Source organism: Seriola lalandi, unplaced genomic scaffold (genome assembly GCF_002814215.2).
Source record: "Seriola lalandi dorsalis isolate HSWRI2012SDOR001 ecotype SW California unplaced genomic scaffold, Sedor1 jcf7180002054946, whole genome shotgun sequence".
NCBI lineage: Eukaryota > Metazoa > Chordata > Actinopteri > Carangiformes > Carangidae > Seriola > Seriola lalandi.
The window spans coordinates 674673-694030 of record NW_019525497.1 but is presented as its reverse complement, the minus strand read 5'-3'; the positions used below and the strand labels follow the sequence as shown (position 1 = coordinate 694030).

General features: G+C 40.6%; 2 protein-coding genes across 2 annotated transcripts in view; one reads left to right on the top strand and one right to left on the bottom strand.

Moving 5' to 3' along the window:
* Positions 1-95: 95 nt before the first annotated feature.
* prxl2c (peroxiredoxin like 2C) lies at positions 96-2645 on the bottom strand. Its single transcript, XM_023394201.2, has 6 exons — positions 2418-2645; positions 1998-2066; positions 1821-1874; positions 1416-1521; positions 1188-1322; positions 96-1067 (listed from the first exon to the last, which is right to left on the bottom strand). Exons 1-6 carry the CDS (start codon positions 2598-2600, stop codon positions 937-939), a joined length of 678 nt encoding a protein of 225 aa, XP_023249969.1. The 5' UTR covers positions 2601-2645; the 3' UTR covers positions 96-936.
* Positions 2646-3672: 1027 nt separating this feature from the next.
* The window catches only part of fbxl17 (F-box and leucine-rich repeat protein 17), a 211796-nt gene continuing 196110 nt past the window's right edge, over positions 3673-19358 (top strand). Inside the window, exons 1-6 of the mRNA XM_023394265.2 lie at positions 3673-3842; positions 6224-6732; positions 7672-8052; positions 8240-8362; positions 8534-8791; positions 8968-9099. Coding sequence (XP_023250033.1) covers positions 6244-6732; positions 7672-8052; positions 8240-8362; positions 8534-8791; positions 8968-9099 — 1383 coding nt within the window. The 5' untranslated portion in view covers positions 3673-3842; positions 6224-6243. The remainder of the gene's footprint in view (positions 3843-6223; positions 6733-7671; positions 8053-8239; positions 8363-8533; positions 8792-8967; positions 9100-19358) is intronic.

Below are 19358 nucleotides of genomic sequence, written 5' to 3'. Positions count from 1 at the left end.
ATATGTTGGGATCCCATTTGGAAATAACTGTGCTATGACGGTGCACAAATGCATGGCAATGCATAGAAATACAGCCAAGAAATAGCAATTAAGCCTTATTTACAGTATAATAAACTTTATTATTAGTGTGATAAGGCCAGACTACTAACAGTGCACCAGTGTTCATCACAATAAAAACACTACCATCTTACTGCAAGTATACCAACAGAATTACACAAAATAAGACATTGTAACATGAGGACTCTGATAGAAAAGGTAGTAAACAAAACATGACAAAAAACAACAGTGCATGCATACCCATCTTGTCTTCAAATCTTGCCTCAATGACTACTTAGCTTTTAATCACATCTTACAGTCTTCATTAGCAGTATGAGTTTGCTGAGCCCACTTACTAGCTTTTTCCATAGCTTTGAGCTTCAAAAAGTTATTAAGGAGACTTGGAGTTAAGATTTTTTTTAACAGTTGTTATCAAGATCAAGAATGAGGTTTCACACTAAACACAGACATGAGGTTTTATCACTCTCAGGTCTCATTTTATTGAGTTATAATGTGACTGTTGTAATGATGTGTGTTTTCACATAGTTATGTGACACCTATCATTTTGGACAGCTCTTGTAAAAAAGAAAAGAAAAGAAAATGTATCTCAAGAGACTTCATGGTTAAAAAAAAAAGCTTAAATTAAATAAATAAAACATTCAGACCTATGCAAGATTTTAGCAAGGCGGTCAAGTTGTGTGCCAGCACAGAAATGATAAACAATGTACTCAGAGATACCGGGACACAAATATTTGTTACTGATAATGATGCCTCTCCTCTTCTTGTTGCAATTTGTCAGTGCACAGTGTATGATGGAAATAACCATGCAACATTTGTGCACCTCTGCATGTGTGATAACAACAGTGATGTGGGGCGAAGCACTTTCAGGCGGTCAGATGGCTATACATGTATGATCTTTGGCTTATCGCTGAAGTTCAGAGTCTGTTGAACTCCGGCCAGCTGCAGGAGCCAGGTAATGGGCATGTGGTCCAGGCGGTTCATGTCAAAATGGGAGAAATGAACTTGAGAGCCTGCAGAAAGAAGAAAGAGTGAGGGAGAAAAAGAGAAGGATCTAACACAATGGAGGGAAAGAGAGAAATTGAGATTGATAATTTGCAGAGTTAGAGAGAAAGAGAGTCAGGAAAACTTGCCTGGCCCTGCAATGATGGCTCCACCTTGCTGATGTAGATCACCCTGAAAGTCGAATGCAGGGCTAGTCATTGCTCTCCATATACTCTTCATTTGGCCCATAAAAACACCAGACTTCACATGGGGACTAGGGTTTGCTGAGAACACAAACATACACACACGCAATTGTTAATTAATTACCACCTTGGGATACATTGACTCATACTGCCTTCACACTGTTATTGCATTACCAGAGTCTGTAAATTTCTCCTCTCTCTTCATCCCAAGCTTTTGATAGATGCACCTCTCTGGGTCCACGTATATCTCATAGTGATAGCCCGTCAGGGAGCAGAATGGCTACAGGAGAGATAAGAGACACATCTCAGCTGCATGTGCAGTGTGTTGAAATTCAAATTCAAGTTTGTCTGTTTTTTAATTAGTAATATAGCTGAATGGGTTTTGTTTCTCTTTTAAGACTGAACAACAAAACATAACAATGTATAGGTAGGTATATTAAAAAACCTGAGAGGCAAAAAAATATCCATGAATCATAGTAAAATGTGCAGTTACACCACATCACAATTGAAAACTGATTTAACATTACAGAAATCTATGGGACACTGTGGTATTATGCACACTGATCATAAAGTAATTACCTCTATATGATGATGAGCAGACTGACCAATCACAATCAGTCTAATGTCAGCATCCTGCAACAACACATCACATTTTGGATTGATCAGAATCAATAATTTTCGATTGATACATTATCACTTGTGATTTGCTTGTTGTGATTGACTGCAGTGCATTCCTAGTCATGGTTCAGTATTTACCTCCAGTGCTTCTCTGGGTACTTTGCTCAAATCATCCACATATTCTTTGCAGCTGTAGCACAAGAAATTCTGCAGGGACATTAAGTATATATTATGTTACAGGTGTTCGCAGTATGAGATATTCATTACTTTTTCACACTCTCATCTTGCACCTATATAATGTTTAGCTTTCTGTCTTCACCTATAGATATGATCTCTCCATTCTTCCATTTCCACCATAGCATGGGAAGTTGTTGGGGCATCTGTCCAGCAAGGCTGAGGCTCACCTGTTGCCTACTTTGATGCCTTCAAAAGAAACATCTTTTGAAGCTCATTCTAATTATCTTAAACCTCTCATGATTTTACGAATGCAACTTCTGGCAGGATACGGCCTACAACTCATCATCAGTAAGGTTAAGCCAAACAAAAATTTTCCCCTACCCGCACGAAAATTATGACCGACTTCCTGTCTTGATATAACTTCTTGAAAGGAATAGACACTCCATGCCGGTCGTAAATTAAACAGTCTTCGACATCTTCAAGACGAATATCGACGGAAGAAATCCGATTTCCCCGATTTTCTTTAGTAACTTGTCGAGTTATTGGTGAAACTACTTCAGCCATTTTTTCTGAGGCTTCCCGAATTCGCACTGCTATTTTGGGAGTTGCCGTTCAGACTGGAGGAGCTGCACGGTGGCTGGAAATTCACGCCCATATTTTGTGTGTGTATGTGTGTGTGTATGAGGGAGATAGGGAGTGAGAGAGAGGGAGGAAGGGGCGGGGGGCTGTCACCGTAATTGAGTAGGAAAGAAATACATATAGTCAGTTGTTAATGACCATATTATGCAGAAAACAAAAACTGGCATCACTGGGCGTGTACAGCAGCAACCACAGCTCTGTGTAGTTTCTAATGCAGGCCTAACCATTCTTCTGTCAGTTCAAGGTGACATAACCCTGTATGTTGATATCATCAAGGTTATTTTTCAAATTTATTCTACTTTAAGTTGACAGTTTATTAGGTACATTTAGCTAAAGGTAATGCAGTCCAGTAAAGCATTCTATTATTATTATTATTATTATTATTATTATTTTTTTTACATTTCTATCATTTTGTTCACCCCATTTATATCAATGAAGATAGGATAAATAGCAGAAACATCTCTGTATAATGCCATACAGAGCAGCAGCACCACAAACTAGGCCTACAACCCCCCTGAAAATGATCATACAGTTGAATCAACTATCAACAACAATTTCAATAAAAACCGATCATTATTACCTTCACTGGACTAAGACAAATACAATTGACTTTAAGTCTATTAGTCTGCATTAATACTGGCTACGTGTACCTTATAAACTGCCAACTGAGTGTATTTTAATGCTAAAACCTTTGTACTTTTATGTACAAGTAACATTATCGCAAACTAAGACATATGAAGTAAGAATGCAGGACTTGTAGATGCAACAGAGTATTTACATGAGCTAAGTTATGGTATTGATACTTTTATCTAAGTAAAAGAACTTCGTATTTCTTCCACTATTATTCGAGCCACAGTTACTTCAGGCTTCGTTTCTCCTTCTAGGCCCTACAGCTGCAGGTACTCCCAGCCCCCATGACGAATTACGAATCGCCCTAGTCGGCTTCCTTCCCGCTGCTGTCTCGGTGCGGAAGTGTTGTCCTCCAGAGCAGAGCAGCAGCAGCAGCAGCAGCAGCAGCAGCAGCAGCTGCAGAGCTACGCTAGTTCAGTAGCAGGGTTTCTTGCGTCCGCGTCTCTCCTGCCGGGACTTGTCAGCGCTCATTCCGACCGTGCAGCATAGCAGTATTATGCGAGCACCGTCCGGAGTGTGGGAGCACCGTGTGAAGTGGTGAGAGATGTTTTATGTTCGAGCTACAGCTAACTTAGCATCTAGTGATGGAGCAAGCTAGCCTGTCAGAAAGCTGACCTGGCTTAGCAACGGGAACCGTGTCTTTTTTGCTCCAAGTGGGCTGTAAATATGTTGTTAAGTTGGAACAAATGTACACATAAACCTGTCGCCATTTCAGGCGATACACAGCCGTCACGTTCAGACTGCTTTGTGTGTGTGTCTGTATGCTAAACAAGTGACCACCTGTTCACTGTTTACATCTTTGTGTTTTCATTCGGCAGCAGCCAGACGATGCATCGCTGCTGTTTCCTTGATAGACTATTGAAATACAATTTCCATAACAAATCTACTGTTTTGTATTCTACCGTAGGTAATCAAATTAGGGTGATAATATGCGACAAGTAATGTGTTGACAGCACAAAATAATACAAGTCAACTGGTTTCGAGTGAGGGTTAAAAACGGCTGTAACTACTTTGTTGTGTGCTGTATTGTAGGTTTGATGATGCACTTTATTTTCCCAGAGAGAAACGGATCAACAGTGTATTCTCAATGATGAAGTATAAAAACAAGTAACAAGCAATCTTAGACATAGTCCACATGTTTGACACCAACAGCAAACAATATACAACACTATACACTTCACACCAAAGAGGCTGGATTAGGTTGCCCAGAGGTGATTAGTTACAAATGTGTGTTACTTGAACCACTAAACTGCCCCTGTTTTGTGGTACCTTAATGTGTTAATCGGACCAGGCACAGCACTGTCCTGCTGAGTCAATATGAGAAATCAGTGTTTGTATAAATACAGCACAGAAATATACAAAGTACTTTCAGATGTGCAACATAAACAGCTGTTCTGCCATAAGTGCTAAAATATAGATAGATAGATAGATAGATAGATAGATACTTTATTTATCCCCTAGGGAAAATTAAAGTAGAAGCTTCATGCACAAGATTAACTTTTGCAAGTGAATATGTGCACAGCCCCCCAGTGCTGCAACTCATGCTTGTATGTAATAGGGTGCAAAAGCTGATGGGATAAAGGAATGCCTTGTTCTGTTACTCTTTCCACCAAGAGTCAACCTGATGGTAGGGCCTGAAGCAGCATGAACATTGGGTATTGTGTATAAAGAAGCAAATTATGAGTTTTTGAGATGACACTGGCTCTGTAAGTGTCACAGAGACTGAATACCGACTTTTTTGCTGGCGATATTCGCAGCTTTGCTGAGTAAATTCTTCTGGACAACATTAGCAGTAAGATACCAACAGAGGATGTAGAATGTCATGACACTCTCAATAACAGATGTACAGGTTTAGGATTCACACTCATGATGTGATTGCTTTTTACAAACAAGTACAGCATTTCATTGTGATACCAAGCTAAGATGTTGCTGTGCACTCTGGTAATGTGAACTACATGGGGAGAAGAGTGTAATGATAGTGTTGGCCAGCATCAGTCTATTTTCAGCATCATATATATTCCCAGCTGTTTCAGTATATATAGATCTATCTTAATTGTCCTTTACACCTAAATGATAGGTCCACATTTTTTCAGGTCTGTCTTAATACTCAATGTCATAATGTACAGCAAAAGTTTTAGGGGCTTTAAAAAGCTCAATGCTCAAATAAGATGCAGTGAGTACATTTAAGACAGCACCAATTCTCCTAGGTACACTTGTGTCCTGTTTGTCAAGGCACTTGGCAGGCAGGATGTTCCAAGCATCTTGGAGAACTTGCCACAGGTCCCTTCATGTGATCCCAGCCTGACTCCATGATGTTGAGATCAGGACTCTGTGGTGGCCCTCATCTGTTACTGGATTCTTCTGGTCACTGAAGATAGTTCTTTATTACTCTGGCTGTATCTTTTGGGTTGTTGTCATGCTGCAAAATGAATTTTGGACTGGTCAGACGTCTGCCTGTTGGTATTGCTTGATGGATAAGAATCTAAACTGTAAAGGTTTTTCCTGTCAATATGGACCATGGACTCTTTCTATTGTGGTTCCAATATAAGGGATAGGGGAAAATATCCACAGTATTTGCTCTGTGCAAAAATGCTGTCTGAAGTTTAGCTGAAGATATTATAGGACTTCAGCAGTTTGAGTTAGGCTAATCAAGTTGCTTCCCTCTGAACTTACAGTGTTTTTAGTATGAAAATCCCTCTTTGTGTCACTATCCCTCCAACTCAGCAAAATTACTCTGTATGGGGAAACACAAAGATAGACCTTGCTTTGCCTCAAGAGCAGCAAGGGAGAGTGATGAAAAATATGATTATCTTTTTGTATTTGGATATACACAATGATTTGACTGTTTCCTAATGTATTGATGCAGTTCCCTTCTTTTAAGGATGTATTTACTGATGCATATACTCTGTTTGTTCTAGAGTTTCCGTGAATCATCTATATGGGCCATCTTCTCTCGAAAAATGGTTACCGCCTGAAGAAGAGGCCACGAAAATTACATCACAGGAAGAAGAAGAAGAGGAACTGTTTCCTTCAGGGACCTTGTATGCTGTGCTTCATCGTCCACAGCAACAGCAGCAGTCTCGACGACGACAACAACCATTTGGAGGCCGGTGTCAACGGCAGCGGGTGCCGTCATAACAGCGTCACTGGAATCAGTGTCCCCGGTGTGGGTGGTGTTGGCATTGGAGCAGTAGCTGCCTCAAAGCTTGCCGAACGATACGCGACACTCACGTCTCCTGAGGACTGCTCCAAGTTCCTGTTGTCACCAAGGGAGCTATCTATCTGGGAAGGCCAGGGGAGGAGCCTATTATCAGCTGTTCCTGCCAAGCTGATTCCACCACCAGCGCTGTTTCGAACTGCTGGGGTGTCTGTGACCGTACCCATACCTGTGCCTGTGCCTGGCTGTACCAGCGACTATACTGAGATGGTAGGGTGCTAAGGTGGTGCTTCACCAACTATACCAAATGTTGTAGCTGGTGAAGATACAGCCATGATTTCTAAGTTTACTAATAAGTAGTCATAGAATTCAGACTGATCAGTTATTTTTCTGCAAAAATCTATCTTTCCCAAGATGTATGCTGTCAGGTAGAAGGATCTCTTAAATTCTTATTAATGACCAAATAATATTTGGGACAATTATGATGCCACTGACACCAATTCCACCAATGACTAATGGCTAATGGATCATTACCTCCAAAGACCATTAAAAGCTATCAATTGGGTAAAATGTGTTTGTTGACCAAGACCTTACCTCATGAGGGCAGCCCAGCTATTTATAATAATATGTATTAAAAAAATGATGATTTTGCTCAGGATAAGTGGTGAAAACTCAACTGATTACCACTTGTACTCACTCTCCTAGTGTCAGTCTTAAGCTGTACCAAAGTAAAATAAATATGCAATTGTGTAAGAGCACACAGGAATCTTCTAGGAGTAGCTCATCCCATAATTCAGTCATGATTTACTAACTCTTGTGTCAGCTTAACTGAAACCTCTGAATACAGAACAAGTTTCTTTCTGTCAAATAAGGCGTTGCTTTTTTTATGGTACAGATGAAAAAAAAAATCTGAAATACTTTATTGCTCTGTGCAACAAATTCTAAGTGTTCCAAGTGTAAGGATTACACAGGGTCTCCAACTGCAGTCACAAGTCAAATCTTGACATTTTGTGTCTTTGTTTTATTTTGTTTTCATTAATGATCCAGGGTCAGGGGTGCTGTTTTTTTAATTGATGTTTCATAACATGGTTGATGCAAGGTTATTTCACGCTGTAATTGTAATTTAAGACTTTACAGTCAAATCTGCCTTGACTTGCCTGAAGAAGCTTTCTCTCCACTTGACTGATCTGTGTATGTTCTTGGGTGCAGGTGTGTAAGAGGAAGTGCTCAGAGGTGCAGAGGTGCACCCCCTGTAAGCAGCCACGCTGTGCCTTCGCTGCCCCTGATGGAGGGCTGGAGAATGGAGGAGTGGGAGGAGGCGGAGGAGAGGCTGCCTCGAACTCTGAAACTGGCCACTGCCACCTTCCCCTCTGTCCGCTTCCCTCGTCCTCCTCCTCTTCTTCCTCTGCCTCCTCCTCTTCCTCCTCACCTGCTGATGGCTGCTGCGGGTTGGGTCTTCATGCAGATTTGCCCCACAGTTCGGACTCATCCCCCTGCTGCCTGCATCATTATGACGAATGCCAGGCTAGAAGTTCTGATGCTGCTGATCACCTAAGCATCAATCACCTGCCTTCCTCCATCCTTCTTAAGGTTAGAGTTTTCTTTGTGTTTATATTTACTGATGTTTTTCTGTTGGTTTTTGTACATTAAAATATGAAGCCAGAGCTAAGTGCTGTACTAAGTTTGTTATTGTGTTTTTCACAAATGAGCTACACCACCATAATTGTTGTTGAATGGTTCCTCCATGTGTCTAATATCTTCTTTTGCATCCTTGCAGGTGCTCTCCCATTTGACAGTGAAGGAGCGCTGTCTGTGTGCCTCTCTGGTTTGTAAGTACTGGAGGGACCTCTGCTTGGACTTCCAGTTCTGGAAGCAAATCGACCTCAGTGGCCTACAACAAGTGAGCATATAGCATAATACCTGTTTTGTCTTAGACTGTATTGTCTTCGGTTGTTCAGTGAACAGGAGAGGCTTTAGTGTCTTTCCAACAGGATGGATAACTGTTTCTGGGATCAAAAGCTTTGTTGTTTTGACTGACTTTCATGTGTCCTTCTGTTATCCTGTTCCCCAGGTAAACGACGATCTCCTGGTCAAAATAGCCTCTCGGAGGCAGAATGTGACAGAGATTAACATCTCAGATTGCAGAGGGGTCCATGACCATGGTGTGTCCTCCCTGGCCTCTCATTGTCCTGGCCTGCAGAAGTATACAGCGTACCGCTGCAAGCAGTTAGGTGACATGTCCCTGTCGGCCTTGGCTACACACTGCCCTCTGCTGGTGAAGGTGCATGTGGGCAACCAGGACAAATTAACAGACAACGCACTAAAAAAGGTATACACAACAGATCCAAAGCCTCTTGTTTCAAAGTCTAGATTTTAGCTTGTCTGTGGTACATCAGTCTCATTTGGTCTTTTTCTTCCCAAATAAAAATTGAAGTAATAATCCAATAAAATGATTCAGGTGAAATTTTCCAGTATTTAATCTTAATCTCTCCTTTCCACCTTCAGTTGGGAGAGCACTGCAGTGAGCTGAAGGACATCCACTTGGGTCAGTGCTACAGTATCACAGATGAAGGCATGGTGGCTTTGGCTAGAGGATGCCCTAAACTGCAGAGACTCTACTTGCAAGAGAACAAACTGGTCAGTCCAGCACCTCTGGTCTCATATTCATTGTTGTGCTTTTTCTCCCTGCTATCCTTAGGGCTTCTGCTCGTGCAGGAGCCCAATTGTCTGTTCTCTGTTTGGCAATTTCCATATCCATAGCTACTACATGGTAATAGCTACTACTAACATTCTGGGTTTATAAGAATATTGGCAGACCACTGTGGCCCGCCAGGCAACATCTGCATTAAAATACAGATATATTTCTTTTAGTTTATCCTCTTTGAATCAGCTGTTTTTGAGAACTGTTCTTCTGCTCTTCTTCTTTTTACTCACTCTTGCTTTGGCAGAGAAATGCATGTAACTGCCTCAAGAAATTCTTCATCATAGTTTGATTAATAGTCGGCACACATAAACAATCATGGTACAAGGTAAAATCCTTGATCCAAATGTAATACGAAAGGTTGCCCCTTCCCAAAATTCAATTTTAACCTAGTATCAATTGAAATTTGAGTAACTTTAAGATATTCAGTTATGATCACTGGGCAAGAAACAGCCAACAGCCACAGGTTACCTGTGTGATGATCTGATCAGATCTTGGAGGTCTGTAAATTTTCAGTTTAATCATTTATTGCAACTCATTAATGTATGAAAATATGATGCCTTAATAAGTTTAATAACATCTGCTTTTGTTTTATACATTATCAACATGGCATGAAATTTCAAATTTCTTTTAACTGAAACAAGCGGTACTGAAGAGTGACAGGCTACTTTAAACCACCACTAGATGTCACTGTTTTCCAATTTCTAAAACCAGCCTGCCAGCTGCTTTCTTTTTGTAGGCCACAGCTTGTTGATACTAATGCTGAGTTGAGCATTTCTCCACCAAATCACAGCTGTATATCTTCTTTAACTGTATTTACTGTTGGATTCTGATAAATAGTCATTTGGCAAGTCTGCCTGGAACCTCCTATTATTTAGATCTTATCTTTTCTCTAATGCTTTTGCCCTTTCTCCTGCTAATATTTCTTTGCAGCCCATGAGTAATTATGACCTTGATGAATTACTCGGCTTTAAGTTGTTAACAATAGCTGAGTTTGTTAAAGCCCCATTCATCAACTTAATAGTATATGAAATTAGCATTTACCACTAGTTGAGAGATTAATATTGCTGCTGATAACATTTCAGCACCGCAGTATCAATTTCAGTCGTCTTTAAGAGGTGAGATCGTCACAGTTATTTTAGCTTCCTGTCATTAGGGTGGAGAGAAATGGGCTGAGTTTATATGGGAATTGTTATGTCTAGGTGCTCTGGTTGCTTGGCCTAAAATTGTCATTAAGTTCTCCAGGAATTAAGACGACCCAGAAACACTTACATATCATTTCTCAGAGGCCATTTATTTTCTCTGACGGCTTGAAAAACTCTCTCCTTCAATTTCTCAGAAAAAGAAATCAGATTTTGTTGCTTTCTCGGAAAATGTTTGTAATTACAGTCTCCAGATGAGTTTGGTTCAATATGCAGGCACCGTGAGTCCAAAAAATGTGCATGACCACTAATGCTGTTTTTTGATATTTTGATTTTGTACAGGCTGTTGGCTTTAATGCAGTAACTATAGATATTGTGTCACATATGAGGAATTCATTTGGTGATTCAACCACTTGTACTTTGAGGATCTTATTTCACTCTGGCTCAGCTGTTCATAGACAAACTGAAAAGGTCTGAACTTGAAACAGTGTGGAATAAGTATTTTCTGAAAAGGTTTATGCAAAAACTGAATGGTTGATCACTTCTGGGACCATTGTGTGGGCTCAACCCTTGTTCTCTACATGAATTGATCCAGGGAACAGCATTGAAATGGGCTTTTCAGTTTTCAGTGTGCTATGAATTGCACAGTCATGGGACACTACAGTGAAAGCCTCTTAAAGGCTATATTGTATAAGGCCTCTCCTCTCCTCTCCTCTCCTCTCCTCTCCTCTCTACTCTACTCTACTCTACTCTCTTCTTGTTTTCTCTCCTCTCCTCTCTGCTGCCTTTTGTGGTACAAGGATCCTGTCTCTGTCTCTCCTAATCGGTCACAGATGAGGATGAGCCTTTCACTCACTCCGATCTGCCCTCTCTTTCTCCTCCTTCTCCAAAATTGAATAATTGAATCGCTGCAGGATTTTTCTGTGTGGTCTTTCACTCGCCCTCTCCCTTTTTCTTTGCCATGTGCACACCCACATTCATTTTTTCTGTCTTTCCTTGCCTTCTTCTTGTCGTGGTTGTGGTTTCAGTTCCATGCTGGAGGGTTTTTTTCTCTGTGTTAAGTCCATATCCAGCTCTGTAAATGGTTAAATAGCTTTTTTTTGGAGGGAAGGGGGAGCAGACCCTCTGAATAACCTTGTGTACCCTGAAGGAAATATTTAAACACTACTAGCACTAATAATATTAGTAGCAATTCTGCCAATGTTGCTCTGTTTTTGTGTCCTTTGCTCCTTGCTCTTTCATTGCTTATTAGCCCGGGGCCACATCAGCCCAGGGCAACGAATAACCCTGGGCTACGAATAACCCTGGGCTAAGTGTGTTGTGTGAAAAGCAGGTGACTCTGGTGTCTCTGTACCCGACTCCTTTGACATCTACCCTGCATTCTTTATTGCCGTTCATCTAGTATTTATGCCAGAGTTGGTTATATTGCACCAGTTGCCTTTCAAGGCTTGTTTTCATTTTCTGAAGTCTTTTTTCCCCCTCTCCCCCCATTCATATTCTGCTCTCTTTCGCCACCTCGAAGGGCAAAGGCTCTGAGAATAGCAAATTCCCCTTTTCCTCATCTCACTTCAATTTGCCGTAGGGGGGAGAGGCAGCCCTGAAAGTTTAACTCTGAGTTCTGTCAGTTTCATAGGCCAACTGGTGGACGGACTATAAGCTGCAAAAACCTCTTGTCTCCTGTCTTTCCATGTTGGTAACTTTGCTTGAATGTTCCTCTCAATTAAACACACGTCGCAATCTGCATAAATTTTTGCGAGTGAAGCATTTTTCTTCACTTTTCTTCTCTTCCTCTCTCTTAAGAAAAAAAAACTTTATCTGCTCTCCTGTCTTGTTAAAATCAAAGAGTGTGCACTTAATTTCCCAGCAGTGTGATGGGAAGATTCTTCAACTGGCTCATCTCAAAGACATTTTGTCTGCCTACGCACTCTCTCTCTCTTTCTCTCTCACACACACACACACACATACACACATACACACATAGGCTCTGATTATTTACAGTTTTAATTAGTCCAAAATGTGGAAATGTAAGTGGAACTTGGAGATGACCTAACATAGATTAGCATGTGCCCTCAATTTAGATGTAATTACCACTCTGCATGTACAATCAGAGCTTCCCTCCCAAGCTTTCACCACGTTTTCCAGCTCTCTCACTTTGGCGTTGGGAATGGAAGGGACGTGTTTGTCTGAGGACCAACATGAAACACTGAGAAAGACGAACTGTCAATGTGAATGGTGTTTCTTGGCCATTGGTCAGTGAAGGAGGCCTCATCTCCTGCTCTGACTGGCTGTCCGTCTAGCTTGTCAGTGGTCGGGTTTTTGCTGGCAGGGGGAATGACAGTGAGGCTGCACCGGCCCAATCAGGCATAATCGCACAATGAATTGTATATTGACATTAGCAGATTTAATTAGTTGGATTAGATGGAGAGCAAAGACAAAGGAAGTGATAATGATAGCTGTCAGTTATTATGGGATAGACCTTTTGACACAAGCCAACACACACACACACACACACACACTAAAACACACAGAGGCCTAGTTAAAACACTGAGACAAGCAACATACACACTAGAGCAGCTGAACTGAATGGCTGCCAGCTGCACTGGAATCTCCTCTGGAAACTTTGTTCATATATTTGACTGTAATTAGAGATAAACAGAACCACACTGACCGGCCACACAGACAGACATACACACACACACACACACACACACACACACACACACACACACACACATTTCACACAAACGGTGCATTGTCCATCTTCTCTACAAGATCTCCCCCAATCCCCCGTGGTCTTTATAGACAGGAGTTTAGACTTAACAGGATGTTGAATGTCAGATGTTGTATGATGTATTTAGTCAGTTTAACTGCTAATGGCGGTGGATTATGTCTGTCAGAGTGAGGAAAAGCTCCGCTCTCATCCGAAATTTCCATGCTTTCATGTCATCAAGAAGTCTCTTTAGTTTTCTCTCTCTCCCTTTTTTTTGTCTTTCGCTCTCTTTGTCTGTCTGTCTCTGTGGATTTGGGAGGTAGCCATGTGTAGGTAAGGTCAAGATGGAATTTACTGTGTAGAGCTGTGGAGATATTGTCAGCTTATGTGTCTGTTTATGTCATGTCATGCCAAGGAGAATACCCAATAATCTTAATTCTGCCCTCCTCTGCTTCTTATATTTATTTTTTCCCACAAAATATTTTTCCTTCATTTCAAAATGTTTTATTCCTTACGTTCCCCTTTATTTCACTATACATCTCTGGATCTGTTGTTGTAATTTTCCTTATGAAATGTGAAATGTTTGTGCTACGGCCCATACCTTGGTTAGACCCAAAACAAATAGTTGATTAATCACTTAATCAGTCGACTACTAGTTTCGCTGGAGAGCAATGTTTTTATGAGCGGGCCCCTGTTTTGTTGCACGAAGGGGTGCGATTAACAGCTTGTCCTGGTTTTACTCTCTTCCATTGTTCAACAGTTGGCAGCAATAATGTGCAAAGAAATTTAGCAATGTGCTAACAAAGTCAGTGAAGACTTGAAGCCAGTAAACATGGCTGTGAGCACAGCAGAATTTGACATATTTCAAATACTGGCCATGACAATGTGTTATAAGGAAGGAGGTGCACTCAATGCCTTTGTTTACGTCGAGAATACGCACCACATTAACTGAATATTAATATAACTTTGCTTGCAAGAAAATTCCCATAGTAATTTTTTGAGCAAAATTGCTAAGAAATTCATTCAACTCCAACTATTCAATGTGTATATTTGCTAGTTTTCTATGATTCAGACAGTACTTTTGTTGAGCTTGACCATTCGCCCTTGAATTTGGAAACAGAAGTTGACAAAACAACTCAATGTTCACTTACTCTGGTTCTGGAGCTTTTAAATGTATTACATCATCTTTATCAACTGATCTTCATCATCTGATAAAGACTTGCGATATGGTTGATTGCTGAATACATTTTCTTATTGGACTGTTGTTCAAAAAAGAAGGTATTTGAATATGTTACCCTGGACTTTGAGAAATTCAATTTTGCATTTTCAGTTTGATGCAATTTTATAGACCAAATGATCTGTACAAATGATCTGATCTGAACACTCTTTAAAAGTTTTATTTTCACCATTACCACTGCTTACATTCTTAGTGTGTAGTATAAGCTAACAGCACATTCCTCTCTCTGATATCCTCTTCATTGCTCTTTTAAAGTGCCTCCGTATCGATCCCTGTCCCCAAAATGCTTCTCTGTGTGTGTGCGCGTGAGTGTGAGTGTGTGTGTGTGTGTTTGGGCCGGTTGCTGATCGGTTTTGCCTGAAGAGTAATCAGGTGCATTAATGAGCACTGACTTTAACTTGAACAGCCGGCTGCACTCAGACACAGACATCGTCGATATGTTCCCTCTGCCGTCTGCCCAAGAACAAAACAAGTTTTAAAGGGGAGAGAAAGAAAGAGAAAGTGAAAGCCCTTTTAGAAATGTGTGAAGCATGCCTCCAAAGCGATATTTCACATTCCTACAGTGTTTTCTTTTCAACATTAGTTACCCCGAGAAAAGATTCAGCATCAACATTTGGCATTTTTCCCCTGACTCTATCAATAACACAGGTGGAATTACTTCTTGAAAAAGAAGACAAAGACCTTGGTGTGGCAAGATGCTCTCTTGGATTCCTTGAATGGCTCATAGAAATGTTAAAAGTATTTAACTTCTGGAGAGAAAACAAAGTCAAGTGAATGACAGACATTTTACTGGAGAAGTGGGACAGCCAACATAGCCCGGCTCTCTAGTGTTTAACAGTGACACAATGCCAAAAATGACAATGGTTATGCCAAAGTCAAATATCTTTGTTTGGCAGGGCAAAAATGGAGAGCAGTTGAAGTAGTTTAGGAGATTTCTTCTGGTAATGCCTACATTTTTCTTTGCTGGCTTGAAAAAAGTAGCTATAGTAGTTTTTATCAGCCAAAGTTAGATCCAAAACTTTATTGCCATATACAAAGAGAACGAGATGCACTGCACATTCAAATTTTTAGTTTGTTGATCTCTTAGATTGACACCCATTGAAAAAATACATAAAAAGTGAAATGTGAAGTTAGCGGATCAGGGAATAAAAGCCTCTCTAGTGTTCAACAACTCAATAGCCTTGGGGGGCAAAAAGTTTGTAGCGGGAGTATGTATATAAATAATAGCAGCAGCAGTAGTAAGTGGTAAATTTGCATTAAGTCCTGATGTTGAGGATGTTTTAATGGCATCATGACATTCCTCTGTGCATAGTGTCTAAATTCCTTTAGAGTAGTTTTGTACATCTCGTATCAAAAGTATTTTGTTTGCTGGTTTATATGTGTTTTTTTTTTTTTTAGAATGACAAGCACCAAATGCAGTGTGTTATTGACTTCAGCTCAAAAATGACAAAACACAGAGAACAGCTTAACACTGAACAACTCCTCCAAAAGGCACATATGATTATTAGTTACCCCAAACATATCCTTGATGATTACTTTCAGCAAATGTCTGACTGACAGTCTGATAATCTCACAGATGGTCAATTTACTTTGTTATGTATATGCTGTCCTTTTCATCTTTATACTGTCATATTTTGTGTTTTAGATTTTTTTTATGTATATGAATTAATTTTTTGGGGTGTTTTCGTATAAACCTCAAATTGCCTCTTGAGGGACAAATAATGTACTTTGTATTGAATTGATGTCATGTGTACAGCTGTAGACATACCAGTTCCAGTGCTCTTGCATGGTGTGCTTGATTTTCACCTGCAGAGGGTGTAGTAGGACTGGATAAGATGCAGCAATACAATGGTGGGCGAGCAGTGGACAAAACAAGCAGCAAAATGCAACTAGAGTGTTCCTCTAATACTTAGACAGCACATAAAAGATTCCATTCCCCTTTTTAAAAACTTTAGGATAATAATATTTGAATGACACACATTCTTAATTTCCTTTGTGGCTTCCCTCCTTTGTGGTTTATGTTCCTGCAACAGGTTATAGACAGGAATATTCACAAGAACTCCTTTAAAGTCAGTTTGATTTTGACTCTTGTGTTTTCCTGCCCAAATATAGGTGTGTGAAGTGGGTGGTTGCTGTTTGTACCTTTCATGTCCTTTTAAATTGTGTGTGATTTTGCACTGGTAGTCCAGCAAAGGTCGTAATCAGTTATTGCTGTGGATGTAGCAGCGCACATCTTCATTACGTTATCAAGCATTCGCCCACAGCTACCAGGGTACGAGGAAAAGCACTGCAGAATGTTAATGTTAATGTGACTTCCCTTTCGTTTCCTTTTCTGTTCAGTGCTTATTCTGGCTGAGCACATGGGAGGACTATAGCCTGAGATCGGGGCAAAGCTGAGATGAAACCCACATTTGATTTTTTTTTTTTTTTCTTGCTTGGAACATGTTTCTTTTACTGGATGGCTAGTGTGCAGGCTGTGCAAAATTTATCCTGCCTTCCAGCCTGCAACTCTCTGATTTTTTTTTTTAACCTGACACTTTTTTGTAAATTGTAAAGTTAAGAGTTAAACAGGGGAATATGAGGGGAACTAAGAAGAGCTGAAACGATTAGTCGATTAATCCATTACTCGATCAAGAGACAATTTCTATAATCGATTAACCATTAGTCATTTTTCAAGCAAAAACACCAAAAATTCCCTCATCCAGCTTCTCTAAGTTGAGGATTTGAAAATTTCCTTCATCATATATGATAGTAAACAATATCTTTGGGTTTTAAACTTTTTTGCTGGATACTTTACAGACGGAACTGGAGCTGCACTAGACTAATTGATCAGCCGATTCACTTAAAGTACAATACAGCAACTCTGAATTTGACACTTTGTCAGTTGGTCACCCATGATAGCCTGCAGCAAGTTGGAAAGGTTTTGGCAAAACAACAGCCAGTAACTTTTTGACAATCAATTTGGAGGGGGAAAAAAAAAATTTGGCACAGATTTGTGTTCTCCTGAGGGCCAGTGCCGGGCTCTGACCTGGCCAGTGTTTAAAGAGCATTGCTTTTGAGGCCCTCTGTTTATCCAGCTCCAGACAGCAGCAGCTCCTGACACCCAGCCAGGGACGTCACTATGATTCATGGCCCTTTCCGACACCTTGCTCACGCCTTTACTCTTCTTAATCTCTTTGCGCTCTCTTTCTCTTCCTCTCCCTCTCCCTCTCTCTGATGATGAGTTTTCCGTTTGTTTGAGAAGGGCAGAAATGATGTCATCATTTAAAGCGGGAGCCCGAAGCCAGAATCGAGGCCTCGTCTTTAGCCCAGTGGACTAGTTTGTATGTAACATGATGAATAGCCCTCCTTGGGGATTCGCCTCGGTCCTGCTTTATGGAGAAAAGACAGAAGTTTAAAACAGAGAAGGACAGAGAGAGAAAGTCTACCTGCTGTCTTTTTTTAAAACTCCTTTTATCTTTTAATGCTCATGGTCCCGCTACTCATCCCATCACTCTCCTCCTCTCTCAAACAAGCCATATCCTCCCTCTCAATTTCTTCCTCCCCCTCTGTCACCCTCTCCTCCCACTGTCTCCGTCTCTTTGTGATCGAGAGGCCGAACCCACTCTAATTTGACTTCATTAGTAATGATTGATAAGAAGCAGAAAGGTGTGTGTCTGTATGAACGTGCATTTGTGTGCATGACCCATCCCCTCCTCAGCAGTTCCCCCCATCTACTATTTCACCCCTCCACCAGACGTCACCCTTCGGCCTCCTCCTGTAATGCATTCGGGGCCAGGCATAGCAGCAGCGGTTCAATACTTGGGGTAATGAATGTGTTTAATAAGCACAGTGGGTCGATGGGCTTAATGAAGGTGTGACAGAGGATGGGCCTGGAGAATGCTGCTGGAATGAGACGCTAACGAGCCTCTGGGGTTAACGAGGTCACGTTATAATCGGGATTCCCTCACCTGTACAGTTTCTGTCTGTCTCTGTCTCTCTGTTTTTATCCCCTGCCCCTGTTCTCATGCTCACCCTCTGCCTTTTTTCTGCTCTTGTTCAGTACAGTACATTTATTTTAGCCCTCTAATGGTTTGTCACTTTTCTTTCAGATGTTTTTATTCCTCTCCATCCCCTGCTCCGTCTCTATTTGCTTGCTCTACAATGCTTCCCTCTGTCTTCTCATTATATATTTTCTATGCTTCTGTCCATCACCGCCTCTGGCTCGCTGCAGCTTGTCCATCTTTTCAAGGACAACCCAGCTTAGAAATGCTGGCTGAAATGCTCTGGAGTAGTGTGAGCCCTTTTTTTTGCCTTCCTAGAAGTGGGCTTCTAAGAGACCTGCCAGGCTATTTCTGGAGGCTTGGAGCCTTTATTGTAGTGCGACTTGACGTCAGAGAAAAACCTCTCTGACAGCTGCACATCAAGCTGCTCCATTTTTGTTGTTGTCTTTTATGCAATTTTGAATATTTGGTTCTTTGTTGTTGTTGGTTAAAGTCATATGAAGCTCATTTGGTTGCAGACATTACTTAATTGTGTGTATGAATTTTCACCATTGCAGTGAGATGCTGCTTTGTACAATTGTGGATTGTCAGATCACATTGAAATTTTGTCCATTGATTGGTTCATGTTGGGTTCATGGTTGATGCCGTGTAAAATTCTCTTTGAAAATTTGGATTTGTAGCTAACTAGGGCATTTGGTGAATGTTCAAAGTTATGATTTAAGTTATGATTTAATATACATAAAAAAAAATAGGAAAAACGTGACAGAACTTGTATACATGCTGGTGTGTTTTCTAAGTTGTTGGAGCAGTCAAACCATCATTCACCGTTCTTACGTGAATTGCATTATGGAACAAAATTGTCCTTCACCTCCACTTTAAAAATCATGTAATTTTTTTTCTGATAATGCCAAAAGAAATATACTCAGATAGTTTACAAGGCTAAAGTTTGAATAGAGACTTTTTAGTATTATTCAGATGTTCTAAAAGTACAGCCGTGATTGGCTGTCACTCTATTGATGGACTGAAATGGGAGTTGGAAGGTGAATGAATGAAGGTTCCCTCTTCTCTGAAACTGTTTACTTCAGTGCAGTGCTGTGCTTTTTTCTACTCTGAAGTATATTAA

Coding starts and splice junctions, on each gene's coding strand:
- prxl2c (XM_023394201.2), bottom strand. CDS start 2,600: ATGGCTGAAGTAGTTTCACCAATAACTCGACAAGTTACTAAAGAAAAT. Junction 2,067..2,417: donor CGGTCATAATTTTCGTGCGG/GTAGGGGAAAAT, acceptor ATGTCCCTGCAG/AATTTCTTGTGCTACAGCTG. Junction 1,068..1,187: donor AGCCATCATTGCAGGGCCAG/GCAAGTTTTCCT, acceptor TTCTTTCTGCAG/GCTCTCAAGTTCATTTCTCC.